General features: G+C 62.7%; 1 protein-coding gene across 2 annotated transcripts in view; it reads left to right on the top strand.

The window, feature by feature from the left end:
- The window catches only part of KIRREL1 (kirre like nephrin family adhesion molecule 1), an 86,504-nt gene extending 68,281 nt beyond the window's left edge, over window positions 1–18,223 (top strand). Inside the window, exons 3-15 of one of the 2 annotated variants that reach the window (XM_045086644.1) lie at window positions 264–413; window positions 4,737–4,894; window positions 6,586–6,736; window positions 7,647–7,752; window positions 7,875–8,023; window positions 8,199–8,326; window positions 8,939–9,065; window positions 9,146–9,246; window positions 10,699–10,897; window positions 12,023–12,130; window positions 12,265–12,404; window positions 12,980–13,057; window positions 13,171–18,223. In XM_045086644.1, the coding sequence (XP_044942579.1) occupies window positions 264–413; window positions 4,737–4,894; window positions 6,586–6,736; window positions 7,647–7,752; window positions 7,875–8,023; window positions 8,199–8,326; window positions 8,939–9,065; window positions 9,146–9,246; window positions 10,699–10,897; window positions 12,023–12,130; window positions 12,265–12,404; window positions 12,980–13,057; window positions 13,171–13,647 (2,072 nt within the window). In that variant the 3' untranslated portion in view covers window positions 13,648–18,223. Of the gene's footprint in view, window positions 1–263; window positions 414–4,736; window positions 4,895–6,585; window positions 6,737–7,646; window positions 7,753–7,874; window positions 8,024–8,198; window positions 8,327–8,890; window positions 9,066–9,145; window positions 9,247–10,698; window positions 10,898–12,022; window positions 12,131–12,264; window positions 12,405–12,979; window positions 13,058–13,170 lie in introns of both variants that reach the window. The other variant, XM_045086643.1, reaches the window with a different exon arrangement.
- The last annotated feature ends 217 nt before the right edge of the window (window positions 18,224–18,440 follow it).

The following is an 18,440-nucleotide window of genomic DNA, read 5'->3' as shown; positions in this document are numbered from 1 at the left end:
GTTATTACAAGGGTCGCTGGTCTGGAAACAGCTCCAGAAATTCCGCTCTTCTGCCCCTTCTGTGTCCCCCATCGCTCCTGCTCCAGGGCCCCCAGCCTGTCCGTAGGAGGCTGTGACATGGGAATGTGACAGCTGGGGCTCTGTGGACGGGGTCCCAGGCCAGGGTGGCGGGAGGAGTGCAGCCGTGGGGAGAGAGGGGCCCCTGGTAGGCCGGGTCCCAGGCTGGGGCAGGGCTCACCTCATTCACCCTTGTGTTCCTGCAGCCTGGCCACGGTACCGGGTCGTGGGCTCCGCGGATGCCGGGCAGTACAACCTGGAGATCACGGACGCCGAGCTGTCTGACGACGCCTCCTACGAGTGCCAGGCCACAGAGGCCGCCCTGCGCTCGCGGCGGGCCAAGCTCACCGTGCTCAGTAAAGCTCTGCCCTCCTCCCGCTCTTTCCTCCTATCCCCGTGTCCCCTCCCTTCTTCCTGGCCGCTTGTCCGTCCCCACGGCCCTCCCGCATCTTTCTCTAAACTTTGTGCAAAGCCAAGTCCAGCAGAAGAGGGTAAAGCGGGCTGTGGGCCCCCACGGTGGGACCGAGGGCGTGTGAGGCCTGGCATCCTCTGTGCCCAGTGGGTTGGGCTCTATCGGTTGGACATAGGACTCCCCCAGGGCAGAAGAGTTGGGGTGGAGATGCACCTGCTCCTGGCCCAGGCTTGTCGGTCAAGAGCTTCTCCCGCCCTCCCCACGGCTGCCTCCAGCCCCAGCCGCTGCCCCAGGGCTCCCTTTCTCCTCACTCAGCCCATACTCCCCTTCACCACTCTTCCTCCCTGGCCACTGAGAGTCCCCTGGAGGCCCTTCTGGGAGCCGGGGAGCAAGACCAGAAGGAATGAGCTGGAGGGTTGAGAACTGGGGTGGTGGGCTGCGTCCTGCTGGAGCAGAGCAGAGGTCCCTCTGTGAGAGCCCCCGGGGCCATCTGCATAATGCGGGGACTGGCCCCTGCAGGAGACAGGCTGGGACACGCCCTCTGGCTCCCTCCAGCCTGGTGCTCTCCCTCTGCCTCTGCTGGGCTTCCTCTGCCCGGGACCTCCCTCTTCCCTTTTGTCCGTGCTGGCCCGGTCCTTCCGCTGCCTTCGTGTGCTCTGTTCCATCTTATTGCCTGAAACCTGCAACGTGGGAGAAGCCCCTGGAGGGGCTGGGGGGGAGCGGGACTGAGGCCGCGAGCTTGCACACAGGAAGGTTTTACCCAGCAGGAGAGTGGGGGTGAGGGGGGCGCAGGAAGTCGTCCTTGTGTCTGGAAGGGCTGAACTGGGAGCTGGAGGTCAGGAGCCCTGGCCCATTCTGGCACTGGGACCCCGAGGGGTCACGAACCCTGGGTCTCAGTTTGCTCATCGGTAAGGCAGCATGGTGACATCAGCCTTCTCTTAGCCGCTCTGCCCAGGCAGCTGTGAACCACTGGGGCTTGGGCAGGGAGGTGTCAGGGCAGCAAGGACTCTAGCCTGGGGGGAGGGGGCTCGCACTTCCTCGCTCGTGAGCAAGGTGCAAGCCTGAGGTCAGGGCGAGAGGCGGGTGGCTGGCGGGGATGAGCATGGGGCACCACGGGGGTGACAGCACCTCCTATCCCTCCTGGGTGAGTGTGAGCCCGCGCCAGCCCAGGCCATCAAAGGGAACCCCGAGATTCTCGGCAGCCCGTCTGTCTTCTTTTCCCTCCCTAACCGCCTCTGCTGTGGATCCTGGAGGTCCTCCTTCTCACCCAGCGGACTCCCACCCCAACAAGGAGCCCCTGGCCCCCCTCCCCTCTCCTGCCCCAGACCCCCAGAGACAGAGCAGCAAAGATGAGAAAACGACAGCTAAGCCCCTAGGCATGGCAGGAATGGGGCTTATAATGGCATCCAGTGGCTTGTTTTGTTCAAGAAAGGCTTCCTGGAAGAGGAATATGAACGGAAGAGTGCCTTGTTGAAGAGCTTGCAAGCCACTGAGGGAGAGCCCGAGGTGGGGGTGGGGACGCTGGGTGGCTCATTAGGAGGGCATGGTCTGTGTGCAGTGTGTGGAACTTCCCAGCCTATCTGGGGGGCTTGGGGGGCCTGGGGGGCAGGGACAGTCCCCAAGAAGAAAAAGAATGAGAGGTTCGTGCTCGCTCTGCTCTCTTAGACCCCTGCCACCGGCAGCCATGTGCAGGCTAAGAAGACAGGCCTCGTCTCGCACGCTCCCTGCTCACCCGGTTCTGTACGCCGGTGCTCACGGTACCAGTCCTGGAGACTGAGCAGAGTGGACAGTGGCCTGCGACCAGTGCCCGGCAGACCCGCCCCATCTGCAGCCGCAGCCCTTGTCTGCGCGCCCCGCTCCAGTCTGCCTTCTTCGTGCAGCAGCAGCCTTTCCTTCTCCCTGCGGCAGGGCTGAGCAGCGGCCTCCCACTCCCCTGCAGACACAGCGCCCACACGCAGGCCTGCAGCCCACCCTCCCACCCCCTGCCCCGTGGGGACAGTGGCAGGGCTCTAGGGTCCCAGGGTCGGTGGGCCGGCCCCCACCAGCCTTGCCGCTTAACTCCCTCTCCTGCCTCAGGGCACACTCCGTAACCTCTCCGAGCCTCAGGGACCTCGTCTGGCATTTGGGGTCCAGGTATTTACCGCGAAAGGATTAATGAAGTATGCTTTGCAGAGAGTGTCAGACGCGGTCACATACGTGTGGAACTGGGCCCTTTGGTCGGCTTCCCACGAGCGGCGGAAACACTGGATCGCGTCACAGCTCATCGGCTGCACGTCTGGGATCTCCAGTCAACGACGCCGCTGGGGAAGAGTCGTCTATGTTATTTTTAAAACTTTACAAACGAGGAAACTGAGGCCACAGACCTACATACAGATTTGCCACAAATTAGGAAAATGTGTTTGTAAACAAGCAGCCGCACGGACATGCCCTCTGACAGCAGAGCAGACAATTCTCCTTTGCCCCAGAAACGGAGAGAAAGACGGGTCAGCGACAGATGGATGGTCTTGCCCGAAGGAGGGGAAAGGGCCAGCATTCCAGGGAGGGGGGAGCCGAGGGGAGGCGGCGCCTTCCGTCCGACCCAGGGCGTACTGACCCCGCATTTGGACAGGATCTCTGCCCATCCAGGATGTCCTTCCTGGGTGAGACCGCAGGTGTGACCTCAGAGGGGCCCATGCAGACCAGCAGACCCCGAGTGGGGGCTCTATATCCACGCCTCTCCTTCTCACCCCACTTCCACATGTGCACAGGGGAACAGGGCAGAGCCCTAAGCAAAGAGGAGGCGGCGGGGCCTCGGCTGATCTGTTGGCCCGGAGCCGGGGGCACTGCTGGCTCTCGTCCGAGCAGCAGCGGGAACGCAGCACACGGTCACCCAGGCCTGCACACCGCAGTCCGTACCCAGCACCCCTGCTGACCTTCACGAGGGCCCCCGGGTTAGGCAGTGCCGCATCCCTGCTGAAGAGGGACTCTCCCCTGAAGGCCTCACCCAAGATCACACGACAGGTGACCAGCCGGACACAGGGGTGTAACATCAGGGCAGCCTGCTCGGAAACTCTGCTCCTCTGTGTGTGTGAGCTGAGTGGAAAAGAAACGGTGCAGGTGGTTCCTTTCTAGAAGAAACTGCAGCATAGGACCTGCCTTTCCTACACCCCGGGGCAGCCCTGCCCGCCGTGAGGCTCTGTGGGCCTCCAGCACCTGCTCTCAACGGTTTCCTCACCGAGCCCTCCCTGGGTCTCCCCAGCAGAAGGCAAACCAAGCCCTTTCCCACTGCCGGCCTGACGACAACCGGGGCACCAGAAGGACGGTCACCGAAATCCCGAAACCCCGCCTTTGCCGCTTCAGTCCCTTAGTTACTCCTACAGCTGCGCTCCCCGTGGACCTGCTGTCAGCCGAGCTCGGCTAAACCTCGGGCTTTCAGAGAAAGAAGCAGCCCTGCCTTCAAGGAACGTGTCATCTCACCGTCTGAGCTTTTTGGAGCCTGTGGGGATAGGACAAGAAGAGGCCTATTTCTTGGCGTCAGAAATTGGACCCATTCAATCCCTCAAGCAGTTAGCAGGAGCTGACGGTGGCCGCCTCTAGGCCTGGAGTTGGTAGAAAACCAGGGAGCAGGGGACAACAGCTTTGGTTGGGAAGGGGGCCCGAGCAGTCATCCTAAGTGACCCCAATATGAGGTTGGTTAGGAGCTCAGACCCCCTGCCTGGTGCCACCGCTGGGCCGGCTGTGGCGGGAGGGCCCGTGCAGCAGGCTGCGGGAGGGACAGCAGAGGTGAGGACGCGAGAAAGTGCGGGGCTGCCTGGGGGAACCCTGAGCGGCAGGCCGAGACGCTAGTGAGCACCCCCACGGCACTTCATAGCCCTCCGAAGTGTCTGGGCAAGGAGGGGGCGCCGTCTTCGCTGCGCGGGAGAAAATAACCTGCCAGTGGTGATGGATGCGTCTGCCGGGGGACTGGAGGCCGGGAGTCGGTTCGGGAGGCGGCTGTGATAGACCGGCTCACCGGGCTGGCCCAGGGTGAGGCCCCCCCCGTGCGGCCCCCGGAGTGTGAGCTGCACCCCGGTCCTGGAGAGCCTAGCTCTTCCCCAGTTTGCGGATGAGTACCCCTCATCCACCAGACGGGCTGGGAAGGAACCTGCTGGGGTTGGGGGCTGCGCTGGTGGCAACAGGTGTACAGATTGCAAGTTCAGGCGGCAGCGGCCGTCCACGGAGCAGACGCGCAGCGGGCAGGGTCAGGGGCTTAGCCGCACCCTGACTGATGGCTCTCATCACCCCGCAGTCCCCCCAGAGGACACCAGGATCGATGGCGGCCCTGTGATTCTGCTGCAAGCTGGCACCCCCCACAATCTCACATGCCGAGCCTTCAACGCCAAGCCGGCCGCCACCATCATCTGGTTCCGGGATGGGACACAGCAAGAGGGCGCTGTGGCCAGCACGGTGAGACCCTGCTGCTCCCCCAGACCCCTCAGCCCCATCCCAGGTGGGCCTGACCCAGACTCGGGGGGCACAGATGTGACGGGGGAGCTCGTACGTCATCTGGTAAAACCCTCGTTGTGTAGCTCGGATCCAGAGGAAAGGACGGGGCGTCCACGTTCATGGTGCGCTGCTGCGTTCAGTGGCTAGCAGAGATGAAGAATGATGCTAATGCCAGATACACTGATTAAACGCCTACTGTGTGCTGGGCACAGTGTATGCTGAGCTCCTAATGGACAGTCCCTCTGGATCCTCAAGGGAGTTTCATAAGGCTGGTGTTCTGTCCAACTCACCAAAGAGGGACACCGATGGTCAGAGAGGCTGATGCCTTGCCCGGGGTCACAGGGCTGGTGCACAGCGGAGCTGGGGTCTGCACGTGGCTCAGGCTGCACTCCACTGAGCCCCTCGGCCTTCTCCTTCAGCCTCTGGTTGGCACGACTGAGTGAGCAGGCTATGGCAGAGTCACCAGGGGATGTTCTGGGTGGCGCTGGCTGGAGTGAACATCCACCTCTCCAGTGTGAGGTGCTTCTGCCAGCTGCGGGCAAACACACAGGTGTGCCCAGCCCTTTGCTGGGTGCTGTGGGAGACCCAATCACCTGTGTGCCTCCGAGAGCAGTGCCAGGCAGAACCGGGTTAGCCCTGCCCTTGAAGGCTGGGTGACCTTGGACAGCTCCCTGCTCTCTGGCCTTGGTTTCCCCATTTGACTCAGGACACTCCGGCTTCAGTGGTGCTTAACCTTTTAGCACAAGATATCTGTAATTCTTCTCCTGTAGGGCTTCATATATTGAAATGTTCTGGCAACCAAACGAGCTGATTTGTTAACAGCCATTTGTCATTCACGTCCCTTCTCCGGTTTTCTAAAGACGCAGGTCCCGGGCGAGCAGCCGGGGGAAGGGGGAGCCTGCGCCCTGCACAGCTCCAGCCCTGCTCTGCCCAGCAGAGGCCTGCGTGTTGCTGCCGGAGAGCAGTGGTGTGGTTTGCCTTACACAAAACAGCTCACAGGTTCTGGTGACCACGTTTGGAGGCCTCAGGGCCTCAGCGGCCCTCGCTGAGCCGGGGAGACAGCCCGTGGGCTTTCCGGCTCTCCAGGGGCCTGCAGTCTGGCAGGAGAACCCCAGCACCCAGCTCACGCACAGCCCCCCAGGTGAAGCTGCTGTGCCCAGAGCAGGACAGACCGAGCTGGAGGGTCTTGGGGACGGGAGGGTTGCAGAGACGGTGCAGAAGAGGAGGGACTTGGGCCGTCCTGAGTGCCCGGAATGAGGCTCCGAACCACGGGGAACGGCAGGCCATGTAGCCTGGGCTCCGACGGCGCAGCACTTAGCAGCCGTGGCCCGACCCGGGTCCGTCAGTCGTGTGCTCGGCCCTCATGTGTCGTGCTCACGAGCAGGAACTGTGGGTCCTGGAGGGCAGATGGGAACTCACTGCATTTTCTGTTCAGTTTTTCCATACACTTAAAACGTCTCTAAAAAATAAAGTCTATTTATTTTATTAGAGTCTATTTATTTTAAGAGGCTGGGGCTGGGGCTGGGGCGGGGAGGGCAGCAGCTCCGGTTAAAGTCCTCTTGCCTCCCCAGTGCAAGCCCGTCTCTGCGGGGTCACCCTGGTCGCGGTGTGGGGGGTGCAGCCTGACCCGGTCTCCCGCTGTCCCACCCCAGGAGCTGCTGCAGGACGGGAAGAGGGAGACCACCGTCAGCCAGCTGCTCATCAACCCCACAGACCTGGACATCGGGCGCGTCTTCACCTGCCGCAGCGTGAACGAGGCCACGCCCACGGGCAAGGAGACGTCCATCGAGCTCGACGTGCACCGTGAGCGGGGGTCCTGCCGCGGCGCCGGGGGGAGGACTGGGCTCGGGGAGAGAGTGTGGGGCGACCTCGGAGAAGCCCCGAATGCCGATCCTGCAGGGGCCGGGGGCGTGGGGGAGGCACGGGCTGGGAGTCAGGCAGCTCTTGGGTCAGACCCGGCATGAGACTTGGGCTGTGACTTCACCTCTCTGAGCCTCAGCTCCCAACTCTGTGTACATGAGGAAAGACCCCTACGGGGTCTTCTCTGAAATCCCAAACTAAATCCTGTTTGCTGGCAAAACATGGACTAAGGTTCTCCACAGTCTCTTACTTAACCGGTATCTCACTATGAGGTGTTGCCCAGACCCCGCTGGGGGTCTTACGTAGCAAAATGGTCTGTGCACAGCAGCACCTTTCTAAAATGGGGAAAACTCCAAATTCTGAAATACATCTAATCCCCTGGGGCTCAGAGAAGGGACTGGGGACCCGTTGCCGTCTGTTGGGGCTGAGGGAGCACTTGGACAGGACAGTGTCAGAGCAGCCAGCATGGAGCCTACTGCCGTGGGGTGAGGGGGGGGGTACAGCCCCTCCACCCAGAAAAGGGAGGGAATGGGCAGGGGCCGGAGATGCCCCACCTGCAGCCCTTTCAGTGGGCCCCGCCAGGCTGCCCTGACTTCTTGCAGCCAATGTGCACTTTACATCCCCTAAGTGTCCCTTAGGCGGCAGCCTGGGTCCCCGCCCCCTAGGCAGCCCCTAGCCCGGCCCCCTGGAGGCTCCCCGGGGTAAAGGTGAGGAAGATGCCTTCTTACTGGCCCTGGTGCTCCCTTCACTCCAATTCCCAGATCTCTGCCCAGGGCGAGGGCTGGGTGTGTGGGTTACGAAGAGAAAGACACTTGAGGGACAGAAAAGACCTTTCGTGTCCCCTGCCTTGCAGACCCTCCCACGGTGACCCTGTCTATTGAGCCGCAGACGGTACAGGAGGGGGAGCGCGTCGTCTTCACCTGCCAGGCCACAGCCAACCCCGAGATTCTGGGTTACAGGTGCAAGGGGTGGGGGCTGGGGTCAGCCTGGGCCGGGCGTGGGGGCTGCCGGGGGCATCGCGCCCCGGCCGCGGGTGAGAGTCGCCCAGGGCCTGATCCCCACCGCGCTGCCTCCACCCCAGGTGGGCCAAGGGCGGCTTCTTGATTGAAGACGCGCACGAGAGTCGCTATGAGACGAACGTCGACTATTCCTTCTTCACGGAGCCCGTGTCCTGTGAAGTCCACAACAAAGTGGGGAGCACCAACGTCAGCACCTTAGTCAACGTCCACTGTGAGTGCTGCCCGGGCAGGGACCCCTGAAGGGTCAGGGGTAGGGGCGGGGGCTCCGTGAAGCTCAGGACAGGCGAAAGGCCGGGAGGGTGGCAGGGCGGCGGAAGGAAGAGCAGGGCGGCCGGCGCTGAGCCCCGACGAGACCGAGGCCCTAGCCAGGGCTCTTCTCCACGCAGTTGCCCCCCGGATCGTAGTTGACCCCAAGCCCACGACCACAGACATTGGCTCTGACGTGACCCTCACCTGCGTCTGGGTGGGGAACCCCCCCCTCACCCTCACCTGGACCAAAAAGGACTCAAACATGGTAAGACGCTTGCGGCCCGTCTCGAGCGCCCGGAGGAAGGAGTCGGTCCCAGGTGGGAGAGCCGGGCTGGGGCGGGGCAGGTGCACCGTGGCTTGTCCGGTCGGAGCCACGGTGTGTCTAGGGTCTTGGGATTTGAAGGAGGAGGCCAGTGCTTGGGATCCAACCCCCTTCTTGCCGTGGAACAGCGGGCGACTCAGTGCCTGTGGGAGGGACACGGGGACGTAGGTGTGTGTGGAGGGAGGGGTTTCTGCAGCTCTCTAGATCCCTGCATGAGATAGTTTGGGCTGGAATTGCAGGAAGAGGGATGTCAGGGTGAGACTCCCTGTCTTGCTTGGCAGGGAAAGTTCTAGAACAGACCGAGAGGCTGCGTTCTCTGAAGTCACCGCAGCTCCGGCTGCCCTCGTCGGCCTCTGCCCTTCGCAGCTCACTCTAGTGGAGACCCAGGGCCCCAGTGAGGCCCTTTTTAGAGTCAGGGGATGCAGCCTTTGCCCTTCCGGGAATTCACTTGTGGCCCTTCCTGCTTTCTTCCCAATGCCTCCGATGCGGGGCCCCGCTTGGACCCAGGGGCCCAGGCCTCCTGGCTCCCCACCCGAGGCTGCTCTCTCTGCCCAGGTCCTGAGTAACAGCAACCAGTTGCTGCTGAAGTCAGTGACCCAGGCCGATGCGGGCACGTACACCTGCCGGGCCATCGTGCCTCGGATCGGCGTGGCCGAGAGGGAGGTGCCCCTCTACGTGAACGGTGAGCGGCCTGCGGGGCTGGGCCTGGGCGGGCAGGTGCTGCCGCGTCCCGCCGGCCTGACTGCGTCTTCTTGCTCACAGGGCCCCCCATCATCTCCAGCGAAGCGGTGCAGTATGCTGTCAGGGGCGACGGGGGCAAGGTGGAGTGTTTCATCGGGAGCACGCCCCCCCCGGACCGCATCGTGAGTGCCGCCTGCGTCCCGGCCAGTGCCCCGGGGGCTGCGTCCCCCTGCCCCCATCCCTGCTCACAGGACAGCCCCTCCTCCCTCACCTGTCAATGGCCCTGAGCCAATTACTTAGTGTTTCAAACCTCCGTTTTGTCATCCACAAAATGGGGTCGGTGTCCCCGCCTGGTCGGGTGGCTGTGGGGCGGCCGTCGCGACAGGTGCCAGAGGCCGGGGTTGCTCTGTCTGCCTCATCTCCTTCCCTCTCCCAGCCTCCCTGCCCCCCCCCCCGCCGGCCTCCACCCTGCCCCTGGGCTCCCTGGCCCTCTGCCCCCTTCTGTCTTCCTCCTCCGACGCTTTCTCCTCGTCCCCACACCATGCGCCATTAATTCCTCCCGTGACCATTAACCGTCAAACCCCTCATCACATTTAATGACCATTTGGCTAACTCCAGGGCTGCCCAGGGACACTTCATTACCACGGCCGCCTGGGCAGCGGGCGGCTCGGCTCCCGGGGGGCTCCCCGTGCAGAGCTAGGAGGATTGATCCCTGGAAAGGAGCCAGTGCTCAGCCACTCCCCCTCCCGCGGGCTCCACTCAGGGAGGGGACATGAAGGGGGTGTCCCGGCTGGGAGCTCAGGGACGGAGAAGGATGCGGATACCCCTTTTCTGTGAGGGATCTTCCCTGTTTTAAGAGTCTGGGGATGGGTCTCCAGCACCTCCCAGGTGGGTTCAGGTGGGGATGCCTGCGGGTTGGCTAGAGGTGAGGCTAAAGTCTGAGTCATGAGCGGGACAAATCTTGGGCGTCCAACTCCAGCCTGGTCCTCTGCTTTCACAGATGAGGACCCGGAGGCCCAGAGAGGGGGAGGGAGGCCACACAGGGGCTCAAGGGACAGCCAGGCTCAGGGCCCAGGGTGGACCCCCCATCCAGGACATCAGGGGCTACCAAACGCTGGTTCACCAGCCCAACCACATCTACATCGGTGGGATTCTTATAAAAATAGAGAATCTTGGAGCTCTCCTCTGGAGATGCACATTTAAGACTTAAGCTCCAAGAATCTGCATTTTAAAGAATGTCCCTCGGCATATCGGCACGTTCCTATCTCCGTCACGCTGGGAGCCGCTGTTTCCCTTAGACTGGAGAGCCCCTGCCAAGGTTTGAGGCAAGAGGGTGACTTGGGTTTGTTGCAGGGTGAGTGCTGGGCTGGGCTGAGGGACGCACGAGACGCATGGGACAGGAACGCCTGGAGTGTGGGCCAGGTGTTTCCGCCACCAGCCCTTCCTTACGCCCCCGTGCCCCCCCCCGCTCTCTGTCCCCCCCCCCCCGTGCCCCCCCCGCTCTGTCCCCCCCGTGCCCCCCCCGCTCTGTCCCCCCCCGTGCCCCCCCACTCTGTCCCCCCCCCTCTGTCCCCCCCCGTGCCCCCCCCCCTGCTCTGTCCCCCCCCGTGCCCCCCCCCGCTCTGTCCCCCCAGGCTTGGGCCTGGAAGGAGAACTTCCTGGAGGCGGGCACTCTGGAGCGCTACACGGTGGAGAGGACCAACTCGGGCAGCGGCGTGCTGTCCACGCTCACCATCAACAACGTCATGGAAGCAGACTTTCAGACGCACTACAACTGCACGGCCTGGAACAGCTTCGGGCCCGGCACGGCCATCATCCAGCTGGAGGAGCGAGGTGACTGTGGCTGGGGTGCGGACCGCTGGGGGTTCTGCTCCCTCCTCTCTCCCCGGCGGTCCTCGCGGGGAGATGACCCTCTCGGGGGCCTGCCCTCCAGAGCCTGCGCTTGTGCTCAGCTGGGGAAGCCCACCCCCTTTTCCCAAAGTGCACTAGCGGCCCCTCTGGGTCTGCCGCGCGCTCGGGGCGGCAGGAAAGGCTGCGCACAGGACGCCGCCCCGGCCCTAGAGGGGCTGTTGGGTCAGAACAGAGTGGGGAAGCGAAGGACTTCAGGTGGGGAAAAATCAGATGCTTCGTGGACGGGTGACCTCCCTGGGGTGGCATGAGCGTGCAGAGAGGAGGCACATGGTGGGCGGCCGCAGCTAGTGGTTCCCGCCTCTTCGAGAATCCTTCCTCTGCTAGGAGGCACGCGCTTCCTCCCGTAAGACAGTGCATGTGGAAGGAGGCGTTGCCTTTGACTTTGCTAGACGCTCTGAGGAGGGAGAGACAAGTGGGGGCTCCCGTCCAGTGTGTCTTAGCTGAGAGCGCCAGCGAGGGGTGGTGGGGAAGAACGAAGTGGAGGGAGTACGGCAGGACCCAGCCAGGAGGGTGAGGGCGTCCCGCAGATCTGGTCCATCCAGGACTGCCAGGAAGGGAGAGTTCGCTGGAGGAGGTTCCCTGGTCCTGCTTAGCTCTGGGGAGCAGGGCAGCCCAGGAGAACTGTTGGAGCCCTGGGAAGGCAGGTGCCGGGGCCGCCCTGGCCAGGGTGAGGAGGTGGCGTGGTGGAGAGATGCAGGGGACACGGGTGGCGGGTCTGAGTTTGTGGAGACGGCTGAGCTCAGACCATCCCAGCCCAGGAAGCGAAGCCAAGCCTCGCAGGCAGGTGGGCTGCAGAGGGGTGGGCGGACACCCAGGGCCAGGGTCATGCTGTGTCACAGCTGCAGGGAGGGGACATGACCATGCTCCCAACTTGGATTAAGCTGAAGCTCAGACCTAACCCCAGACCCAATGCAGACCTTCCTCTCCAACTCCCCCTGACTTGAGGCAAATGCCATTCCCATGCATGGGTGCCGGCAGGGCCCTGGTGCTGGCCTTTGGGTCCGCATGAGCCGCCGGCCTCACCCCAGCCTTCCCTTCTCTCTGAAGAGGTGCTGCCCGTGGGCATCATCGCCGGGGCCACCATCGGCGCGGGCGCGCTGCTCACCTTCTTCTTCATCGCTTTGGTGTTCTTCCTCTACCGACGCCGCAAAGGCAGTGAGTCCGGGCCTCCCACCCGCACGCGGCTCCCCCACTGCCCTGCCCGAGCAGACAAGCCCCGCGGCGCCCCAGGCCCCAGGGCTGGCCGGCAGAAGCTAGCAGCGTGCATCCACCTGCCCTTCCCTGTGCAGGTCGCAAGGACGTGACCCTTAGGAAGCTGGACATCAAGGTGGAGACTGTGAACCGGGAGCCACTCACGATGCATTCAGACCGGGAGGAGGACACTGCCAGCGTGTCCACGGCGACTCGGGTCATGAAGGCCATCTACTCGGTGAGGGTCCCCTCCTCCTGGCCCACCCCCCGCTCTGCTAACCACCGTCTGTCTTCCCTCTGGTGATGGGCTCTGATCCTGCCACCCCCCCCCCACATACACACTCCCACGTGCTCACATGTGCACAAACGGGCGCACACATGCTCGTGCACATACGCACACACGGGCACGCACACGTTCTTCCCCAGCTAATTTCTGTGCCGCAAAGGACAGGCAAGTGGGACCTTCCCTGGGCCGGGGCTTGGCCTGGTCCTTCCCACACAGTCAGACTTGGAAACCCCTAGAAGTTTTCTGATCCAACTGCCGCATAGCTCAGAGGGGGAGGAGGAGACCGTCCCGGGGAGGGGCTGTGACACACCCAAGGTCACACTGTGTGTCAGCCATAAAACCGCTGCCAGGTCGGATCTCCGACCTCTTGCCATGCCCCGCGCCCCAGAGCCTCTCCCGGGCTGGGCGCACACTCAGAACCCGATTGTGCCCGGGGCCCCATACCGCTCGGGCGGCCCTGGGCTTGGGGCGGGGCCGGCGTGGGATGAGAACCGCCGGGCCCTGACGCCCACCCTGCGGCTCCGCAGTCTTTCAAGGACGACGTGGACCTGAAGCAGGACCTGCGCTGCGAGGCCCTGGACACGCGGGAGGAGTACGAGATGAAGGTGCGCGCGGGGTGGGCGCGGGCGGGCTGGGGAGGAGGGGCGCGGGCTCCCCGCGGGCCCCGGCAGGGGCAGCCGGCCGCGCCCCCACCGCGCCCCTCGTCCCTCGTCCCCAGGACCCCACCAACGGCTACTACAACGTGCGCGCCCACGAGGACCGGCCGGCGTCGCGGGCCGTGCTCTACGCCGACTACCGCGCCCCCGGGCCCGCGCGCTTCGACGGGCGCCCGGCCTCCCGCCTCTCGCACTCGAGTGGCTACGCGCAGCTCAGCTCCTACAGCCGCGCCCCCGCGTCCGACTTCGGCCCCGAGCCCGCCGCCCCCGGGCCGGCCGCCCCGGCCGGCGCCGACTCGGCCAGCACGCTGTCCTACGAGAACTACGACAAGTTCAACCCGCACCCGTTCCCCGCGGCGGCGGGCTACCCCACCTACCGGCTGGGCTACCCGCAGGCGCCGCCGTCGGGCCTGGACCGGACCCCGTTCGAGGCGTACGACCCGATCGGCAAGTACGCCACGGCCACCCGCTTCTCCTACACCTCGCAGCACTCGGACTACGGGCAGCGGTTCCAGCAGCGCATGCAGACTCACGTGTAGGCCCGGGGCCGGCCGGGCGCCTCTGCGGGGCAGAGGACGAGGCTGTCACAGCCGTTCCCTGATATTCAGGGGCGTTGCGCGTCGCTCCCGGCCCGGCCCCGCCTTCGTCCTCCTCCGCCGGCGCGGCAGGTGGGGAGCAGGTCTCCCGGAAACACCCCGTCCCGAGGATGGTGCTCTGTGCATGCCCCAGCCTCCTGGGCCTGCCCTTCCCTCTTCTTCGGGAGGACATGTCTCTTCTGACCTGGGCTCTCTCCTGGCCGCAGCAGGCGGACAGGGAAGCGAAGGTTGTGGAGAGCGGAGGGGACATTTTTTAGCATTCCCATTCTGCCCCACCCCTCTGGTCTCCCCTAAGTGGGCAGGGGTGTGTGGCGATGAGCAGGGGTTGGCCTGGGGGACACGCAGTGGGGCGATGGGGGGAGGCTCAGGCGCAGATATGCGGAGACGCCTTTGCCCGCCGCCCCCCCTCCATTCCTACCCGGGCAGCATCTCTCCTTCCGGGACTGCAGAAGGGACCTCGGATTGATTTTAGGGGTCCACCGAGCAGCCCTGGCGCTGAGTTCAGATCCAGCCCTCATTCAGCTGGGATCAGAGGGCCAGCTGTCCTGGCTGCTCATTGTGGACACCTGTGGGCAGAGGACCCAGCTTCTCTGTCCTCTGTGCAGGGCCAGCAGGTTAGATCAGGGTCCCCATGGAGAAGAGAAGGTGGGGGAACCCTGCCCTGACACACCAGCAGGAAGGCTGTGCGCTACAAAGCAGTTTCCAGAACCCCCTCTAGCGGAGCCCCTTCCTTCCCCAGCCGGTCCCGCATCCTGGCTTTCACTCTTGAGCCCATCTGGGGCGAGTGGTGAGAGGGTGGGAAGCCTCAGGCTATTTTTCAAAGACAGCAAAAAACAATGAAAACCTCACTTGGGGAGGAAAAAACAAAAGCTGTAGGGAATCCCCCACCCAAAGTCCCAATGGGAAGGGAAGGGGACACCTGTTCACCAGATTCCTAGCACCGTCCATTACTCTGAATTTCCAAGCACTTTGAATCCATTTTTAAACATTCAGGTGGTAAGACCTGTCCCCCACGGGCTCTGACAGGCTTAGGGAGGGTGCCTCGCTCTCAGACTGCTTGTCCTGCCCCCCAGCGGGTCGGGGAGGCCCCCTTCCGGGGGCATGGGAGATAGTCTCTGCAGACAGGTTTTTTTGTTAAGTGTCTTTTTTTTCTTGGACCAATCAGATTCCTTCCACTTTCAGTGCCTTGAGTGTCCAGCTTTGGTTGACTGGCTCTGTGGGAGGGGGCCCCGGGGGACTGGGATCGCGAGCCCCAGACACGCCGCTAGGTGTTGCTGACTTTCGGGGACGGCGGGTGGGGGGCCTGGAGAGGAAGGAAGGTGGCCCGGGAGGACACTGCAGGCACTCCTGCCCATGCTGTCCCCACACACACATTCCACATGGCCATTCTCAGCCGCCACCTCTGACCAAAGAGAACTGTGCCCCTGCCCCCTTCTCCCGGCAGGCGGGGTCTCTGGGGCGATCCCCGGAATGCGCTTTGCCCTCTCTCCTGGTCACCACTCATTAGTCGTGTTTGCTTTAATGAGTTACATGCTCATCAGCCACGGGCCATCACCACCCCTGCGGATGGCTCTGTGGGGTGACATTCCTCCCCATCTTTGCTGGTAAGGTCCAGCGAATGCCCAGGAAGCAGGCAGCTCCGTGGCAGCCAGGCAGGCTGCCTCTACATCCCCTTCTGCGGCATCAGGGGCAAATCCTGGGTGTCTCTTTGGGGTGGGGGGACATCACCCAGGTTCCAGCTGCATTCTACCCCTACCCCTGGGAGCTGACCCCTCCGTACTGAGTCCTTTATGTGAGCCCCCGGGAGAAGGTCTGCTAAGGATGCAGGTTCCCATGCAGATGAATTCACGCATATTTTGATTCTCTTCGCAGAAACAGAAGCCATGGGTAATCGAACAGTTAAAGTCTAAAGATGGCAATGGCTTCTTAAACAAGAGTATTCCAAAAAATATTCATTTGTATTTGGGGTTTGGCCACATTCTGTTTCCTTTTGTTTGGCTTTGTTTTCGTGCGGGGCCCATTCTGTGGAGATGATGAAGAGGAGGGCCCGAGGTCACCAGCCGGCTCAGCTGACGCTACGGGGACCGTTAGTTTTCAGAAGCCTGTGAACACAGCTTACTTTTCTGCTCTCTGCTCTTGGACGCCGTAACCGGCCACTCCTGGGTATGGAGCGTGCCCAGGGCAAGGCACAGAGAGACACCAGCGCCCCAGGCCCTCTCTGCCCTCTGCAATTTGCACACCGCTCGTCCAATCACCCCCAGAACTGGAGCCTGCCTGTCGGGCCAGACAGAATTGCTTTTCCGCGGAGGGGAAGGCGCCCTTGAACACAGGAGAGCTTTGCCGTTGGAGGCGGGCCTCCTCCAGCAAGGTGCCCGAGTGCGTGGTGTGGTTGTCTCGGTGACCCCGAGCACCTTTGATACACTCATCTTAGTGGGAAGAGTGAGGCACGAGGGGGTCAGGAGATCAGGAGCCTCCTCCTGAAGCTGCCATTGGCTGAGTGACCTGGGCCTAACCTCTTCATGTTTGCCACCCCCGATGTTCTGGCCTTATAACAGGGGGAGGGCTGCACAGCCCTAGAATGATTCTGCTCTTGCTGTATTCATTCGGTGAGGCGGCGGCCCAGCCAGCCCTGGGGAGGAGCTGGGAGCGGAACGTGAGCAGGGACGGGGAGGAGCGGTGGAAGGTTCTCTCTTGAGGAAAGCTTGCGCTGCGGGCCTCTTGTCGCAGGTGTTGCAAGCGGGTTTCCCGCAGGGTCTGCTGGATGCGGAACGGCGACGGGAGCTCACCCTCGGCCTCCCTGAGATGGCTGTGGGCTTGTCCTCTGACCATTGGGAGTAGTCGCTCTCGACGGGAGCCCTCTCAGAATTCTGCGGGGTTGGCAAAGGTGTCTGTGGCCCGGGCGGGGCGTGGGGAGTCCTCCAGGGTGCCCTGGTTCCGGGCAGCTTCGAGCGTGGGGCCGGGGGCGGGGGGGAGTCGGGGCAGCCACCTTCTGTCCTGTCCTCTCGCCGAGGAGGCGAACCTGCCGGCCAGGGTTTCTCAAGGCAGGTAGTGAGCGTGAGCAAGGCTGACCCTCTGTGAGGCCGCTGGTAGAGAGAAGAGGGGAGAGCAGGTGACTCTGGTGATTGTGGGTGAGCTCCTGGGGGCTCAGACTGCGTCCTGATTCCTGGATCCCTCGAAGCCCAGCCCCAGAGTCCTTGTGGGGTCAGGAACGGGGGCCACCAGGAACGGTGGTGCTCCCCAGAACGCCATGCCCGGGGTGGACAGGGTCAGCTTGACCCCCCACCTGCAAGCCCATCGCTCTGAGGGAGGGCCCTGCCCTGGAGCCCCTTTTCCTCCCACGCTCTGTGGGGCACCACAGGCTCTGGGCTCCTTAGAATGGAACCGAATGGTCCCTCAGCCCACCTGACCCGTGCAGGCAGCAGTGCTGGGCCATTCAGGTCAGAAGAAAAGCACATCAAAGTCAAGACCCCGCTTGGACTGAAACGGCTCAGTCGCGGCCTCACTTGGCTGGGTGGACCCTTCCGTCCACAGGGCTGCTCTCCGGGGCCGCCACGACCTCGGAAACCCAGGCTTCCCTACCACTCCAGTGCTGGGCGTCCCTGGTGGGTCGCTGCCCTGTGCCTCGTGTTAGGGAGTCACCCGGAAGGCGTTCGTGAAGCCCCTGCCTCTGGCAGGACCAGTGAAGAGGTGGTCAGCAGACACTCCACAGCCCGAGGGATGTGGTTTGGAAAGGCATCTGTTTTTGTGAAGAGGCTGGGAAACTAGTATTTAAACACCCCCTCCTTTGTCCCTGCCTTCCCCGCCCCCCAGTATCTGCCTCTCCTGGAGGCCAGCCTCCATCCGCCTGGCCTCCTCCTGCCTCCAGGCGGCCGGGGAGAGTCCGGAACCCGGGCGCTGGGGGAGGTTCCCGTTTCCTTGCGTCACTGTGAGGGAGCTCCAGGCCCCGTCCCTGGAGAAGGCTGCGCAGAAGTCACAGGCCATATGGGCGGCTCTGGTAGGAGCTGCCCTTGCAAATAATAACAGGAATAATAATAATAATAATAATCGTAGAACCGTCCCGCTCCCGCCGGCCTCCTGTCCCGCCCCTGGCTGTTCTCGGGCCACAACCACGGGCCTTTTCGAGGGTTGGCAGGCCGCGGGGCCTTCTACTTGTTTCTGGAGACCAGATGCTGCCCCGGGAACACCCCCAGCTCCCGGCCCGGTGGTCACGCTCTCCGCCCCGACCACCCTTGGGGTCACAGCCTCCACTCTGGGCTGCGGTTGAGTTTTCTGCTCCCAAACCCCAATAATAAATGGGTCCATGATGACAATTAAGAGAAAAAAATATTATTTTTGTTAGAACAACCGTCGTAGGTTTTTAGCAATGTGTGTCTGTGTGTCCTCACGCCTTTTCCTATTCTGCCTGTTTTCATTTTCCTTTTTTTTAAATATTATGTACTATATTTTTAGTCTCAAACACACTATATATTATATATATTTAATTTTTTTATATATATAAATATAAATGTTTTTAAAAGTACCATGTTTTGTGTTATTGAAGGCATGAGTAGTTCTTGCTTAAAAGATTGCCTGATTTGGGGTGAAATGGTCACATTTGGGGAAGACAATTGGACTTTGGGGCGGACATTGCAGAGAGGATCTGTGTGGTCCTTCGGGCAGTTACTTATATCTGTGGCTGTCCCGGGCCCTGAGGGACAGAAGCTGGCACCTGGGAGAGGACAGACAAACAGCGGGAG

Source organism: Mustela putorius, unplaced genomic scaffold (genome assembly GCF_011764305.1).
Source record: "Mustela putorius furo isolate JIRA1106 unplaced genomic scaffold, ASM1176430v1.1 tig00000997_pilon_pilon_pilon, whole genome shotgun sequence".
Lineage (NCBI taxonomy): Eukaryota > Metazoa > Chordata > Mammalia > Carnivora > Mustelidae > Mustela > Mustela putorius.
Note: the sequence above shows the minus strand (reverse complement) of the source record. Positions and strands in the feature narration are given on the sequence as shown.